General features: G+C 36.1%; 1 protein-coding gene across 3 annotated transcripts; it reads right to left on the bottom strand.

The window, feature by feature from the left end:
• Positions 1 to 9,845: 9,845 nt before the first annotated feature.
• On the bottom strand, positions 9,846 to 13,873 carry LOC113330413 (coiled-coil domain-containing protein 158-like). 3 transcript variants are annotated; one of them, XM_026577226.1, is made up of 5 exons: positions 13,311 to 13,873; positions 12,946 to 13,218; positions 12,665 to 12,871; positions 10,650 to 10,847; positions 9,846 to 10,549 (listed from the first exon to the last, which is right to left on the bottom strand). In XM_026577226.1, exons 1-5 carry the CDS (start codon positions 13,818 to 13,820, stop codon positions 9,968 to 9,970), a joined length of 1,770 nt encoding a protein of 589 aa, XP_026433011.1. In that variant the 5' UTR covers positions 13,821 to 13,873; the 3' UTR covers positions 9,846 to 9,967. The 3 variants fall into 3 exon arrangements, with proteins under 3 accessions (XP_026433011.1, XP_026433009.1, XP_026433010.1); XM_026577224.1 differs by having other exon boundaries at positions 9,847 to 10,549; positions 10,629 to 10,847; XM_026577225.1 differs by having other exon boundaries at positions 9,848 to 10,549; positions 10,629 to 10,847; positions 13,329 to 13,873.
• Between the last annotated feature and the right edge of the window lie 3,132 nt (positions 13,874 to 17,005).

The following is a 17,005-nucleotide window of genomic DNA, read 5'->3' as shown; positions in this document are numbered from 1 at the left end:
GCAATGGGTATGGGATTTAAAGTGAATTTGTAGTTGCAGGTGCAATGAAGTGCTGCAATACAATGAGGAATTGCCTGTAAACCTAGATGGAAAGATATACCAGGTGAAGCTGAGTAATGGGTCTTGAGACATAACTGGTGGTATTGCTGTTGAAGCGCAGAAAACAATTATGGTTTCATCTTATTTATGATGAAACCAAAATCGGTTTCATCGTATTTCAACAATGTATTTCTATTCATGAAGATGTATAATACCTCTTAAAAAATTTCTTGCAGGTGATTTCTCACGAAACCAAGATGAAACCAAAATCGGTTTCATCGTATTTATGATGAAACCAAACGTATTTTTGGGAGGTGGTGGTGGTGGGCGATCGTGGTGCTGGTTTTGGTCGGCGGTGGTCGACAGTGGTGGTGCTGGATGGTAGGGTGGCTGGTATTGGTGGTGCAATTACGTAGTATCGGTGCTGGTGGTGGTGGTGGTGGTCGGAGGTGGTGGCGGTGGTGGTCGACAATGGTGGTGCTGGATGGTAGGGTGGCTGGCAGTGGTGGTGCAATTGCACAGTATCGGTGGCGGCGGGGCAGCGGAGCGGTGGTGGTCGGTGGCGGAGCGGTGGTGGTCGGTGGCGGCGGTGGTCAATGGTGGCGGGAGGCGGCGGGGTGGGGTGGTGGTGTGGGGGGTGTGGCGGCGGAGCGGTGGTGGTCGGTGGCGGCGGGGTCGGTATGGTCAGTGGCGGCGGCGGAGTGGTGGGGAGGTGGCGGCGGTGGTCAGTGCGGTGGTCGGTGGAGGCGGTGGCGGAAGGTGGCGTTGGCGGTGGTCGGAGGTGGTGGCGGTGGCGGCGGTGGTCGGAATTGGTGGCGGTGGTTATCGGTGGCGGCGGTGCTTATTGGTGATTGTTTATTTCTTGTTGGGGGGTGACAATATAATAAGAATTAAAATGTGGTTGATTTTTGTTTTTGTTGGGGTGATATAAACTAGAAGGGTAATATAGACAGTTTATATTAAATGGGGTTTTTGTGAACAATTTGTTTTGTTGGAGTTTTTGTATATGGATAGTGACACCTTTGGGGTTATAACTCGCGGACCGTTAATTAAACCCGAGAAAAGACATGTAGTGTCACACAGGTGGTATGCGTATTGCAACCAATTATATGGCTGAGATTTTTACTGTAATAAATGTATGTGAACGGGAAATAAGTATGGATTATACATCTATGCATAAGATTTGATTCATCATCAGCTATCAACTCTTTCTCTACCAGAAGAATACCTTGGTATGTGCAAGCTAGATGGAAAAAAATTGCTGCTACACTTATCAGCTTGGAGTTTATACACAGTTACAGAGAAGTGAACTTCTCTGCAGATGGCCTAGCAAAGATGGGTGTCTCTTTACACAAAGGTGAGAAGAAAATTTTCTTGAATAAGCCAATGTTTTTATCTACTCTTGAACACCCAGATAAAGTTTATTATAGATTTGGTTAAGAATTGAGAGAGTTAGGTGTTTATAATAACTCTTTCTAATTTTTTTTGTAAACTCTTTTTGGATCTAATACAATTTCATTATTAAGCAAAACAAAATCAAATCGAAGATTGAAGATTTTGAGGAGTTGAAGAAGAAGTTGTTGTGAACCACTAAAAAGATATATTAGATTTAGTCCTAAAGAGAACGCATGTTCTGCTAGGATATCTAGTATCAAATATCTATTGAGAACTTCGGTTCTGCTAGATATTATCAAAACAATTATCTATAGAGAACTTCGGTTCTGCAAGATATTGTCAAAACAAGGATACTGCTGAAGCTGAGTAACTAGGATTTAAGTTTACTTAGTAGTGTCTACACGAAGTTGCAGTTTTACTTTTTGTAGCGTCTTAATTCATTGAGTATTCAAATATGGACTAGATCCCGGGATTTTTCTACAAGATTGTAATTTTCCTCGTTAACAAAATTCTGGTCTGTGCTTTACTTTATTTCCGATTATAGTTGTTTTTATATTATAATTAAAGTAATTACACTTGTACGTTAATTAGGCACTTGATATTTATCTTATAAGGTTTCGGTTATCAAGTGAACACTTTGTTGTAGTATTGTCTCGATTTCATATTCATAGACGATGACACAAAGTGTATTGGATTTGTCCACTTGTCTGATATAATTATTCACGTGTTAGGACAGTCCGGACTAACCCTATTTCAAGTGGACACTGTGTTAAAATATTCCTTGATTGATTGTTTCTCCAAGAGGTTTATACACGGTAGAGATTGAATAGGTTGTGATCAAATAAAAAGATTGTGGTATATTTGGGTACCCTCGTCTTTTCAGCGTGTGCCCCACCAAATCACATAGAAATATAAGTTTGCAAATAAAATAAAAACAGAACGTAATGTGTTGATTCGATTATAACACCTGAACTCTGTGTTTTTATGAATATACTCTGTTATTGGGTTCTTCAACTCCTACAACCAAGATGTTTCCATCTACTTAGATTGGTTAGTGTCATCCTGAATTGGCACAAATCTCTAGTCTCTGGAGTTTAATAATGCAACTAAAAAGTTTCTCACGTACCCCCAAACTTAAATATAACATTGTCCTTAATGTCTCAAATTAAAGTGGAGTACCAAAAATATAAGTAACAAGAGGAATTAGTAAAGAGAGGTGTCAGAAAGATAGTACATGGGCGAAGCATAGAAATCCTTCCATGGGGAACAAGAAAGAAAATAGAATAAAATTCCACTAACGTACAACAAGAGGAGGGTCCTCCAGAGGGACCTTAATATCACCATGTATGGGTTGCCTCCCATAAAGCGCTAAGTTTAGTGTCTTCAGCTAGACTTTGATAGAATTAGTCACCACATAAAATCATATGAAAATAGTCGGAACCTATGTGGGTCATCAAAACCGAATAAATTTACCACAAATAAAAGGAATGCCAAGAAAATGAACAAATAAAGCGCACCCTTATCTAGTTTCCTGTTTAAGACAACTACATCTAGCTGTGGTTTGGGTTCAGACTTTATGAAAGGGTCTAGGTAAAATATTTCCATTGGTTGTATTTCCTCATATAAATGATCCAGGAAATCAGGTGGTAGAATCTGAAAAAACTCAAATAAAAACTTAGAATCACATAATAATAACCTGAATAATTGCGGATCCTCAAAGTCAATTAGATTTGACTTACATAGTAAACCATAATGGTGGTCATTCTTAAGTAAATGTGTCGATTCTAACCTCCTAAATAATTAGGTTTAGTCTCAAAACTGAATATGTGACACATTTGACATTTATATTTTCCCACAATTGCAAGAAAACTTTTTGGTGGGAAAATAAAGTTAATCTTGGTATCATAGCTTGGGTTTGCCACATCAACCAAAGGATGAGTTACTATCAACTGAGTTTCTTTTGCACATAACTAGGTTAAAAAAAAAACGTGCATGAAAATAGTCTCTTAAGATGGTAGAGGCACATACATTAAGTCCCAAATTAGGGACCTTTGTAAGAGTCAAAGGTAAACCACATGGAGAATGATATTCACCCCCAAACCTAGAAATGTCAATATCTTTGTATAAACTAGTCACAATTTCCATAATTTCTAAATTATCAGATCTAGGAAAATGGTCTTTCATTTCTTCTAGGTTGTAATCATGTGGTTCTACATTTCTATAATCCTCAGTATAAACTATTGTTTATGAATCGCTAGACTCTAAAACACTACTTTGAGGATAAACTCTTTCCTCTAAACCATCATCGGCTTCATAATCAAAGTGATATACTACACCATTTAAAATTATGGTATCTCTAGTCAGATTCACTTCCTTTTGAATAGGTGAATAATTATCAATATTATTAGGATTTAAACTGGAAACAACATTTTTCTCAGGTAGCTCGTTAAGGGTAACAATTTCCTCGTCATTATGACTACATATTTCAAATTGTTCATCGACGATATCTTCATCATCATTACAATACAAAGATGGTTGAACCTTGTCTAAACATGCAATGTTTTCAATTCTAACCTCTTCCTCTAAATTAGGTGAATAATTATCAGTATCATCAAAGGTGAAATTGGAAACACAATTTTGATAATTAAGTTCGTTTGGAGCAATACTAGCAACTGTATTTTCTTCTCCACAATTTTTAAAAATCACACTTAGTTTTTCCAACGTTATGTCAAGCCCTACGTGAACTTTCAGCTAGTTGTTCGAGCGAGTAATCCAAGGAAAGACTTAGATCATAAGAAGTATTATGTTGCAATTGTTTCATTAAATCCTCCAAAAACAGAGAACTTACGCCATTACTGTATTGCTCATTTACCCGTTCGTATGACATGTGCATGTGTTAATTGGGGTCACCATGGTATGAACCATAACCTTCATAATATTGGTAGTGGTCCCAAATACTATCTACACTACGGTTTATCCATTAAAATACTCAGTCGGATAATCATTATTATATTCTTTATAATACCAGCCCGACTTTTTTTTGGTTGCACGTGCAAATGCAGGGTCAACTAAAATTGAGTAGACACAGGTTACCTTAAGCAGAATATGCTTATGGTCAAATACTGGTCAACGGTATTGGGCTAAGATTTGTGAAATTTTGCTGGTAACTCCCATAAGGCCCAAGGCACGGGTTCAACGTACTTTTCCACGGGTTTCCTAAATTTGGTTGTCGGAAGATGCAATTGGTGCGCGCAAGGTGTTTCTTCTTCTTTTTTTTTTTTTTATAAAAAGAATAAAATAAAAAAAATATTTACAAAAATAAAAAGAATCCAAAACTAATTTGTATAAATAAATAAAATATAAATATTTCCTAATTTAAATATTTACAAAAAGACACAAAATAAAATAAATATGAACTTGGATACTTACCTGTTTGGTGCGCAAATTTTATTTCCAATTTAAATCCCATATATCCTGCACACTAAAAATAAAATATATCCAAAAAATAAAATCTAATAAAAAATAACCTAGCAAAATATTTACAAAAAGAAAATCTAAAACCTAACCTAAAGACAAGCCCCTGGCAGCGGCGCCAAAAACTGATGTAGTTTTAATAGTGGTAAGAAAGGATTCGATACTCTGACTTTTCTAAGATTTTGATTTTACACTTAACAAAAGAAAATATTAAAAATTAGAAAATGTATGCAAAATAGAGTGACAAGATGAAGAGATATTGATCTAGGGTTTCAGATTCCACTACTTCTAACGATTGTAAATTCAATAATTATTTTCTCTAATCTACTCTCAAAACTACACTAGCCCATTTTGAACCCAATTTCATGCCTTGGAAAATTTATCATTAATGAAATATAAATTCGACTCAAGTCGATAATCTAAGGCCTAACTTTCCTTTGCTTATAAAAGATCGATCGCCGAAGACGATCCAAAACAGTTATTATGAAGCATATAAAGGAGAGAAAAAATTTATACAATTACTTAATTAGAGAGTAACAATTAAAGAAAATTGAATACTAAAAATTACATGCTAGAAATAGTTTTCTCCTCAACCCTAGAAATTAATTAGTTGATCATGAGAAGAAAATCGGAAGAAATCTGATTAATCATTGTATAAAAATAATAGAAATTACTTACAATGATTTCAGTTGCTAAAGACCTCCAATGACCAAGTTGTATAGTTACAAAAGTAAATTGCGAGTGGAACTGTAATTCTAACCAACAACCCCAATCAATTTCAGGCTTTAGTCTCATTAAAACCAATTCAATTTTCAAACCCTAATTTTGTTTGTCTGAAAACTCATTTTCCCGCCAAAAGTTCATATTCAAATGGGGAAGATGAAGGTCGCCCCTTAACCACTGATGGGTGTGAATAACACATGCCATGGTGGGTGCAAATAGTAATTTTTGGGCGTAAATAGTATGTTTTCTGGGTGTCTTTAACAACTCCTTCGGGTGCCTTTAGTAATTCCTCCAGATGGTGCAAATGCAATTCTAGAGCCAATTTCTTCGCAAAAGCTTATTTCTCCAAAACTACCTACAAAGACATAAAACACCAAAATAAATATACAAAAATTGGTACTAACAGTATAGAAAATCGAGATTAAAATAGACACATAAATGCGTCTATCAAATGATGCCTGCTGTGATGTCCGTTTCTCAACTACATCTTCTATCCTAATATGAGACTTAACTAATTGTAGACTAGAAATAAAGATATAGTTTTGACAACTGAATTTGACAACAATCTTGAGATAGCAACATTTGTGAGTTCGACCGAGCAATGCTCTAACATAAGGTAACCATTACCAAAATAGTTTTACTTGTGATGATTGTAAGCGAAAAGTAAAGGGTTTGATTGTATTGTTACAATAATTTACAAACTAAAATAGTCTTTGAAAATACAAATGCATGAGGGATTGATGGCTGAAAGTTTTGAAATCTTTTACTAAGTAATGCGAATAGATATACATATCCTTAAAGCAGTCTAGAGATCCCGGATAGACTTCATACCATAACAAGAGTTAACCGACCCTTAATTGGTTGGGCTAGAAAAACAGTAAGGGGAAACCAAAAACAAACAAAACTATTGATTGGAAAAAAAATATTTTAAATTCCTAGACCAGATTTTTTTGTAATGGAAATGCGGCTAAAGTTTTTAAGATTATGCAGATTGAAAAGCATGTTGTAGATGACTTGGTGGGATTTGAAGATTCTGAGGATTATGAGGATGAACACACGTGGTGCTATGAACAAGCATCAAGTGACAAAAGGGAGAAATAACGATCAATGGGGTATCTATATTGACTATAATGAAAGTTCTGATTGGATCTGTTGATTCAAAATTTAACACATGGAATCTTCGTCTAAGAAATTTAAAGCATGATGTTGCGCATCTATTAATTGTATTTTCCTAGATTTAATATCAATAATAAATAATAAGATTGTGTTTATTTTTAAAACCAAATATTTCCAGTAGAGTCTATTTGTAAAACATTCTAGAAAAAATACCAAATTTAAAAGGCCTATCATCTAGTCTGCAGCAAAACGCAGCATTTTGAAAAGAGCCATATAATCCTTGGTACATCACTTCCTTTGGTGTAGCTAATGCTCATCTTTGATATATTAAATTTACATAAGATATTTGTCAAAAAGTGGTTCAATGATCAGGTATGAACATAACGATGAAGATACAACGTGAACAATAAATAAGAGACACTGCCCAATGCTAATATAGCAACATAAACGGCAAGGTCTATGGATACCATTTAGGTCGTCGTAACAGCAGATGCCCTGGACTATTTTAGGTAGTTGTATATCAAGGGAAAGTTCGAGTATCCTTTTTATCTGACATGCTCCCTCCCCTTGTGTGTTGTAGGCCCTGGACACTTTTTTCTTTCCTCTCCACCAAGTTGCACTGATTCCTTATATTTTCATTTAAGTATATTGCCTCCCAACAATTTTTAGGCTTATTTGAATCTCTATTTTTCAACCTTCCCTAGTTCTTAGGAAAATCTAGAGTTTTTTGCGGATATATAATTTGGACTATACACTAAGGTGGATATTATCCTGTCTTTTCTGAAGTTTCGCGTTCATTCATTTTGGTGCAGATAAATAATTTAATTGCAAAATGTGATAAGGTTTTGGTGGTTAGAGATAACCGGACGGTTTCTCTTTTTGTCAATTTGGTACACTATAAACTACAAGTGCTAAATTCAATCCAAGCAATAAACAAGTACCAGATGATACTCAAATCAGTAGATTATATTTTCCTAAACAAGTATTACACGTCTCTTTTTGTCATTTTGGTGCACTTTAGACTACAAGAGCTAAATTCAATCCAAGCAATAAACAAGTACCAACTGATACTCAAATCAGTAGATTATCTTTTCGTAAACAAGTACTACACAGAGATATGGATTAGGTATGGGTAACAATAACGGTATTACATTGAGTTATGGAAGTGTGATGCCTGTATTAGGTATGAGAAATGTTGCACATGCATTAGTTGAATCAGAAGAAGTGGCGAAATTTGCGATTTTCAAAGATATCAAGATTGGTTACAGACATTTTGATATAACTGCTTCTTACCATTTTGAAATGTTTTTGGTAAAGCCATAGATGAAGCATTTCAACTTGGTTTAATAAAATCTCGAGACAAATTATTTATCACTTCTAAGCAGTTCCTGAAACTTAAATTGAGTTCTACTTTGATCACTCTAACCTATTTAATTAAAAACAACAAAAAGAAACATTGAGCCTGTCGATTATGTTGTCAGTCTTGTATAAATACTGTGAAAACAGAAAAGAAGGAGGATGCAAACCCAACTAAACCAAACCGAAGTCGAGACAAGGATTATATCTTATACCCTTAAGACAGATTAGCCATGCACTCGTGCTCAGGCCTATCTATGTCTGTCTCCCAGGCTACAACGACTTACTTCTCGATGTAGTATCACTCCAAATTTTGAGAGACGGCGAACCAAAACTTAAAGCGATGAAGTCTCTCTTTAACACAAACTTAATTGATGAATACCAATTTGAATTCCTTAAGAGTTGTGTCCCTTCATGTATCTAGTTTTATGTTTCTTTTAGTTTCAAACTTGAAACTAATTTAACCTAACTAATGGACCAAATTAAGATTAAGCTCATTGACACACTCCAACACTCAAATCCAATATGGTACTGCTTAAAGGATTTTTCCATTCATAATATGAAATTTGGATTCAAGTTTCCAACTAATTCTTAAATAATAAAAATTATGGATGGAAGATTCTTGATTTATTAATCCACCATTTTTTTTCTTTTAATTTTGAGTTCATCATCTTCATCATGAATCATGAAGGAGAACATAAAGAGAGGATTTTTTTTTTTTAATAAATAATTATTATATTTAAATTTATTAATGGAGTAAAAGTATTTTTGATTGTTGCTATACATTAACGAAAGTGCTATTCAACTCCGTCTTTTCCATCTCCCTCCAATCTAAACAAGTGCTATTCAACTCCGTCTTTTCCATCTCCCTCCAATCTAAACCGCATATTCGGAAAATGTTGAACCCCTAAACCGAATCTAAATCCACATGAGTGGTTTAGATTGGAGGGAGGTGATCTGGAAGGTGAAAAAGAGGCAGTTGAATAGCAATCTAAACCGTATATTCGGAAAATGTTGAACCCCACCTAAACCGAATCTAAGTCCACATGAGTGGTTTAGATTGGAGGGAGGTGATCTGGGAGGTGGAAAAGACGCAGTTGAATAGCACTATCCGAGTAAAGACAATCACCTCCAGGACATGTGAATTCTATGCAACCATGAAGGATATTTGTCATGTCAATCTCGTGTAACTTTCCTTATTAATACAAGTAGTTGTTTGCATCAGAAAAAAAAAAGAGAATTCTATGCAACCTTCAAAGCTCTTTTTGTGCAGCCCGATTCTGGATCAGACATATTTTTAAGAGACATTATGTGGTTGTATTTATATAGAGATACAAGTAGCACACCTCTATCGAAATAGACCTAAAACCAAACATGCTGTAACTCGCAAAAACTGAGACAACAAACCACAAACCTCCCTTTCAACTCAGCATATTTGATAGACAGCCAACAAGGAAAAGATAAGCAAACTAAACAGAAGAGACACCAATTTCTTCCATAGAAAGACAGAAAGAAATACAGGGAGGTTGGGAAGATATCCACCGTTGGTAGACATTATGCTTGAAAGCATAGGCAGAGTAGATGGGCAGCTTCATTTGCCTCTCGTGGAACGTAAGAATAGACTAGCCAAGGGACTTGAGAAGTTTCGCCATTTAAAATTCTTACCACTCTTTTATCAATATCAGCTGCAAGAGAAATAGCTAGCAAAAACCCCGCAGCTTCTGCAAGTAGAGGGCTCTGATTTTCAACTCAGCATATTGGAATTTGGAAATAATACATTGATAATCTTAATAAGTATTATGCAAGTCAGTGAAATGTACGAACTTACAGAACTAATAACTTCAAAGAACTTAACAACAGATTCTTAGACAAGAACAAAAGGATAACTTTCTCTTCTTTTCTGCCTAAACTTCGGCGACGCTAAGTTTCCTACTTCCTCAAGAGGTGTTCGAATCGAACCATTGTGATATGCACCGTCATGTTTCCTGCCAAAGCCAAAATTATCTCTGTTTTGCTTACTGCAATTTGCACGGTGGTGTTTCTCGGTGCTGTAGGAAGGAGACATTAATGTAGTTCTACCAATTTGTCGAGACTTTGGTGATGAAGAATTCTTAATTTCACTTAGAGGTGATCGATTTGAACCAGTGTTTCCACTGTGAGTAGGGCATTCTTTTGTCCTGCCAACGTCACTGTACTGGTGTTTGATAGTCTGCTTGCTTAAATTTGCTTTCGGATTCTCTTTCAAGCTACATATCAACACTCTCTTTTCCTTCTCCTTTTGTGAAAGATCCCCCCCTTGTGTCATCTCTAAGTTCTTGATCCTTGATGAGTTTTGGTTTCTTTCAGTTCTTGATCTTTTAAGCTTTACTTGGAGCTCAGAAATTTGTTTTTGCAGCTCAGAAACTTTGGTCTCATTCACATGAGCTTTCTCTCTCCAATCTTGCACCTGATTAAATAATGATAATCAACTGATCTGTTAAGAGAGATAGAGCTGGAGACAATTGAGGTTTTGCAGTTGCACTTACAGAGGATTCAAGTGACTGGACCTGGTTGTTGGAATTTAGTGCGCGATCTTCCCAGTAATCACGAGAAGCCTGCAATTCCTCCATTTCCACCCTGACCCGTCCCAGCATATCTTGCATTTGAGACCACTGCTCCATCTCAGACCTCACCTGCTCGACAATTTTACGCACAATCATCTTACATCGCCCTGCACATACTTTTTCTTCAGGGACTGTCCTCTCCTGGTTGTATAAAAGTTTCATTTTGTTAGAAAGACCGGTCGATAGGGTGGAATTACAGATGGTAAGTCAAGCAGCAATCAGTATACTGAGGTAAAATCTAAGAAGGATAAACATGCCCATGTTGAAGACTCTAAAACTTTTCTCCTTTCTTATTCTTGTGGTTTTTGTAACTTGTAAATCTGTTCTATGACTAAGCAACCACACATAGCTAATAGGATGGTCAAAATATGCTAGTACAATATAAGGCTTTAAGCTTCTGTACTGATAATCTGGATCTTAATCTTACGTAACGAACCCCGTACCATGATGTCTATGGCCGAATGGTACTAGTTAACCATTGACACAAAACCAAATAATTGTTCCGAGATCCACATACACATGAACCGGTTCTGACCTAGGAAATTGTGATGTCTAGGTCCATATATTTGAGGGGGAAAACCTATCTTGGATTTTTAGTAATACCCTTTTCATGTAGTTGCAATTTCGGTTGTATAGGCGAACGCGATATACTGGACATTCCTAACATCCAAACTGGGCATGCCAATTCCAGAATCAGGATAGGCAATCAAGGCTGATATTTGAGCTATCTGACACTGTCCATATTCCCAGATGAGATGACACAGATGATAGATTCCAAAGGCCCAAAGTCAAAACTCGTTTGGCTGGAACCGCGGTTTGGATTTATAAATAGCCTAACACAAGACCAACAACCTGCTCCGGATTTCAAATGTGCATAATCCTAGTTTATGAGCATCATTTAATGGAGAAGAAATCTAGGAAAGACTCACAGAAAAACAATACAAGGACAAACAAACAAGTCCTATCAAATTGTGAAACCTTTGTACTTTACTAAACACACATTCATATTGTTGTGTTTCTCTCTCTTCATTAAAGATAGAGAATCAGATGCACTTGGGAACTTTGCCAACCCTTAGAACTGGAGCTCTAGAGAAAACAAAAGCTTCATGAAGTCATTAATAAAGGAGGAGCCCCTTCATTTAAGGAAGGATAGACCCCTCCCTGAAAATTCTAGTAAAACCTTTATCAAAGTAAGTAACTCATAAATGTAAGAGAATACAACAAGCCAGACCACAGCTTGCCTACATGTTAATGACAGACAAATATACATGCACATATTAACTCACCTATTACTGTATACTCTGAAAGTCTAACCCTGAACCATACATGCATGCAAAAAGAGTCTCTTATTCATTAACTCACTTGTTATTCTAAACGCCTGTTGATTTGTTTTTTGTTTGTTTGTTCAAACAACAATTGTTTTTGAATTTGCAACCGTTTCTAATCTCCTATTCTTTCAATGACATACTTTATATGCGTAAGTCAGATGACTCGGTATTAAAGCGTCTGTTATTAACTATGCAACAGCCATTTCCATATTACTGAAAAGAAATTCTCAGGCCACACTATCTCTTCATAAAGCATAGCAGTTTACCAGTCAGTCAATGACACATTGTGTTTTTTGCTTTCTTTAACAACTTAAGCAGGTAATGGGACCCAGAGTAACAACTTTAATGCTATTATCAAAACATAAATTTGAAATTTGAATTCAGAATTTCCAAAATTAAGAATGTTATTACCGTTTAAAAGCAATACTTATTCCACCCACATAACAACAACAAAAGCAACAAAAATAACAAACAATTCAGATTATTTTATCATTTTGAATCAATTTTTTTAAGGATTAATTTCAGGAGGACAACAAGATAAGCACATTTTAATCATTATTAAATAAAATTAGTATGAAAATTAGAATATGAATAATTAATAATGAAGATGTCAAAGAGAAGAAGACTTGCCCGTCGTTGATGATATTGATAATCTTTTTTAGAAGATGAAAAGGAATTGTGAGGGAATTCATATCGACTGGAAGTCGAAGCAGAACTGGTCCCGCTCACAGTTGCAGAAGATGTTGCTGTGGAGGACAACATTGATCTATACTCCGCTTCCATCTTCTCCAACATCCCTTTTGATATTCCTTCCATCTTTTTCCCAAGTATTTCCACCTAATAACAAAACAAATGATCATTAATTACAGTCGAACAAATTCAGAATCAAGATTAATTTAAAAATTACTTACATCTGTAAAGCGATGATTGTTATTGTTTGGCTTGATAGTTAAGCTTGATTCAGCCAGTTGTTGAATCTCTTTAACATATTTATCATCAAACTCAAGTTTTTCTAATCTCCTTTGAAGAACTGATGCTTTAAGATCAAAATTATCACATTTACGAATCTCGATATCTGTAACGCCTGATTTTCTATGTAAATCATTTAGTTTCTCTTCTAATTCATCGATTTCTTCCTCCAATACTGAATCTACATTCTTTCCTTGATAAATTTTCTTTTTCCCCTGGTAAAAACAAAGAGAAAAAGACTGATTAGTAGTAATTAACACTAACTCAATAAAACTCGAATTAAATTCGAAAAAACGAGAAAACGAACAGAAATTAGGGTTTCTACTGCGGAGCGAAGAGTCTTTTGAGTTTGAACTCGATTGATTTCCAGCTTCCTTAATGCTATTTCCCTTTCCATTCGAAGAAAATTACATTCGGCTCTAAGAATCTCAGCTTGAAATCTCCATTTCTCATTTTCATTAATATCTTCTGGTTCTTCACATTTATGTCCAAATTCAAAATCTTCTTCAACTCTTTCTCGTCTCCCATTACCATCACCACCATAATGATGTCCTACAGATGGTGATGAGTTCAATAAAACTATCGGAACTGTTTTTGAGAAAACTCTTTCTTGATCAAACAGAGTTTCGAGTTTTCCTCTTGGATGATTACTCTGGTGTGATAATAACTCTGGTGATTCTTTCGGAACAACAATTTTCGGATTCAAGTGATTTTTCGAACTGGTTTTTCGACGAACAGGTCGTCTTAGTGGTAAGTGAAGTATTCTAGGACTTGGAGGGGGTGGTGGGTACCATCTTATTCTTCTTGTTGTCGCCATTTTCTAACTGTCTCTCTCACTTACTGTTCTTTATCGTCTTCTTATTTATCAAAGGAAAGAAAAGAAAAGCTCAACTTTTATGGACTATTTAAGTTTTTAAAGAGTTCAAAAATCACTTTTTTTGAACTTTACTGGTTTTACCGAGTAAATGGTATGGATGACGATATTCTGCAACGGTCTATAAGCCCCAGGTTCTGGTTTACAAGTGTCGGAAGTTTAAAGCGTTACGGGTGCGACAGTAGGGGTCCACGAAAGAAGGGTTCATGGCTTCATGCGTTTGGAGTCTTTGAACTCGCTTTTGAACTCGAAAATGCCAAACCCCGGTTTCCCCATGACGTGTCAATGAGTCATTGGTTATCCATGAATTTGTAGTGGGTCCCATCTTCAAAAGAGTTTACCATTTCCGATTCTCTCTCGTTTAGACTGTTCTAGTGGAGGTTCCTAGCCACTTTCCAGACCCAAAAACCGTCACTTAAGTCCGTGTTTGTGCGGGATACAGAAAGTTTCTCCGTTACAGACTGCGCATCGAAAATACTGCATTCGACGAAGTTGCCCTTCTTGACAACGTATTACCTTAGTAGATGAAATTGGTGCTCCTAAAGGAATTTTAAAGTGATTACAAGTCATTTCTCCTAAATTTCTTTCTTCACTTTAACTTTCTCAGTTTGGACCTTATCGGTGCCGGCAAACCTAGACAATGTGAATGGAACCCTATCGCTTTTGACCCCTATCTGTGTAGTCTCTTCATCTTGGAAATTCCCGACTTGCTAACCCTTTAAGGTACCTCTACCTAACCATTAACCTATTTCTCTTAAGATCAGTAAACGTATGAACTTAGACAAACTATATCAACATTTATTTCCTGTCGTGTTGAGTCATGCCGTGTATTTCAATGTTTCTGATCAGAGTGTCTCTCTTTTTCCAAATTCTAAGAATTTAATGCACTCTGTTACATCTCTGCTAGATGTATTCTATCTTTTTGTTGTCGATCTTTGATTGGCTGAGGTTTAATTTAAATTAGAGTTTTTCACTTTTTTAGGTGAGTTTTCCGAGAATTTGTAGTTGTTGGAATAAAGCAGACAATCTAATTAATTCTTGATTCCGTTGATCCTCTTCTTCTGCAATGCCCCTCCCTTATTCTCTTCTTCCTCTCTTGTGATTTTCTATTCTCTCTTCTGTTGAAATTTAGAACCCTCTTTCTTACCCATCATGAGTAATTATAACTTATACAAATACCTCAGTGGTCTTTAGGTAGCTTTCTCAACTGGTGTTTATAAAACAGAAGATAATAGAGGAGTATTGCATCATTTTTGGGGTCTTAATATAGGGTTTCAAATTCGCGAAGTTGATCCAAACTTATTCATAATTATTTTTCGTATGGCTGACGATCTAAAATGGATAGCTTTAAATGGTCCTTGGTACCCTTATGGTAATATTCTATCGGCTTTCCCTGGCATGCAAATTTCAACGGAAACTGTCAACGAAATCCCTCTTTCTGCTAGTATCTCGAACTCAAGACATGAACACATACTAGCAGAACGCATTGGTTTAATTGCTAGTAGAGTAGGAGCAGTTAGTCGGGTAGAAAAGGGAAGCTTTGATTGCGAACCAAGAGTCTTGGTGTGGGTTAATATTGAGAAACCATTAGTTATGAAAATTCCAGTTAAGGTGGAGAAATACCCAGTCAGAGAGCTAACCTTCACCTACCACAATCTCCATCCAAATTATGTTCAAACTGCTACCGTTTTGGGCATAAGATCAATCAATGTGCCATTCTTCAGCATAGGCCGTTGGAGATATCTATGACATCTCGATGCATTCTCCGGGTCCAGCAGATGACATCTATTGGCTTGACAACACACCTATTCAGATTTGGAACCCTCAAGACAACACTGATGCTCATGGCAACATGGAATCTGTAGAACAGATTCTGGCCATCCCAGGAAATAGAGAAACATTGCTTGAGTAATTTGGAGAAGAGCATATTATTGTCGAACAGCCTAGCATTGCTCCTACAACTACTGATCGTAACTACGAGGTGTTGGGGCCGGTAACTTATGATGAAGACATGCTAGAAGCCTCAACCTCTATCCTGAGAAAGAGAACCTACCCGTTTAACCTGCCGGAAAAATTTATCCCTCTGTATGGTGAAAATTTTGGGTCGGCTGGATCAGGTAACTCGGAAAATCTTCGAGTTATCAACTCAATGGCACAGATCGATAACAACTCGGAACAATAACATGAGCTAGAACAGGTCCTTGCCAATCCTATCAGTACTAGGCTAGAACCATCATCTCTCTTAGTTAATCGAAGATTATCTTTCTCTTCTCCCCCTTTTGAAGATGCTCAGGAAAATATTCAATCTCTTATCTCTTCTGAATCAATTGCATCTTCCATATTTGCATCTCATGATAGCTCTATTCATCCTAGTCTGCATACACTGCATACATCATCAACATCTCCCAAAATTCAACCTAAGTCTGCATTCAAATTGTCTGTCCCGGATTTTCCATCTTCTTCATCGTCTGAAGGGCTCCGAATCTTGGTATCGGATTCAGATAATTTTCTTAATATTGATCAATATGGCTCAAATCTCAAAGAACAAAATCAGGCAACAAATGTTCATTCACCAATTCCTTTCATTCTAGGTTCCCCATCTGTGCAAACGATCGAAATTCAGGTAACCCTTTACTTCAGCATTTATCTATTCTTTATTTTGATATAAACTCTGCTCATCTCATATTGCATTGTTAACTTACTTCCCATATAGTCTTACAACTAAGCTTCATCCTCTTGATTTTAATTTAAGTAGCTTTGGTGACCCATAATCAACATGAAAATTATAGCATGGAATGTTCATGGGTAAACCCTTTCACCCAAAATCATCTAAACTAATTGATTAGAGGTAATAAACCTGAAATCATATTTCTTTCAGAGACTAAATCTAAGAAACATTTAGTTAAGAAGCTTTTAAAAGATTATCCTAATACCCATATAGTTGATCCTATAGGACTAGCTGGAGGTTTAGCATTAGCATGGGTAGATGTTTTTTCATTTGCAATAGTGCAATGGAACTTAAATATGATTAATATTCTAGTTCAAACCAATACTGAATCTAAAAAATGGTTGTTAACATGCTTTTATGGTAGCCCTTATCCTTCTAATAGAAATGTAGCATAAATTCT

This window comes from Papaver somniferum, unplaced genomic scaffold, assembly GCF_003573695.1.
Source record: "Papaver somniferum cultivar HN1 unplaced genomic scaffold, ASM357369v1 unplaced-scaffold_118, whole genome shotgun sequence".
Taxonomy (NCBI): Eukaryota; Viridiplantae; Streptophyta; class Magnoliopsida; order Ranunculales; family Papaveraceae; genus Papaver; species Papaver somniferum.
Note: the sequence above shows the minus strand (reverse complement) of the source record. Positions and strands in the feature narration are given on the sequence as shown.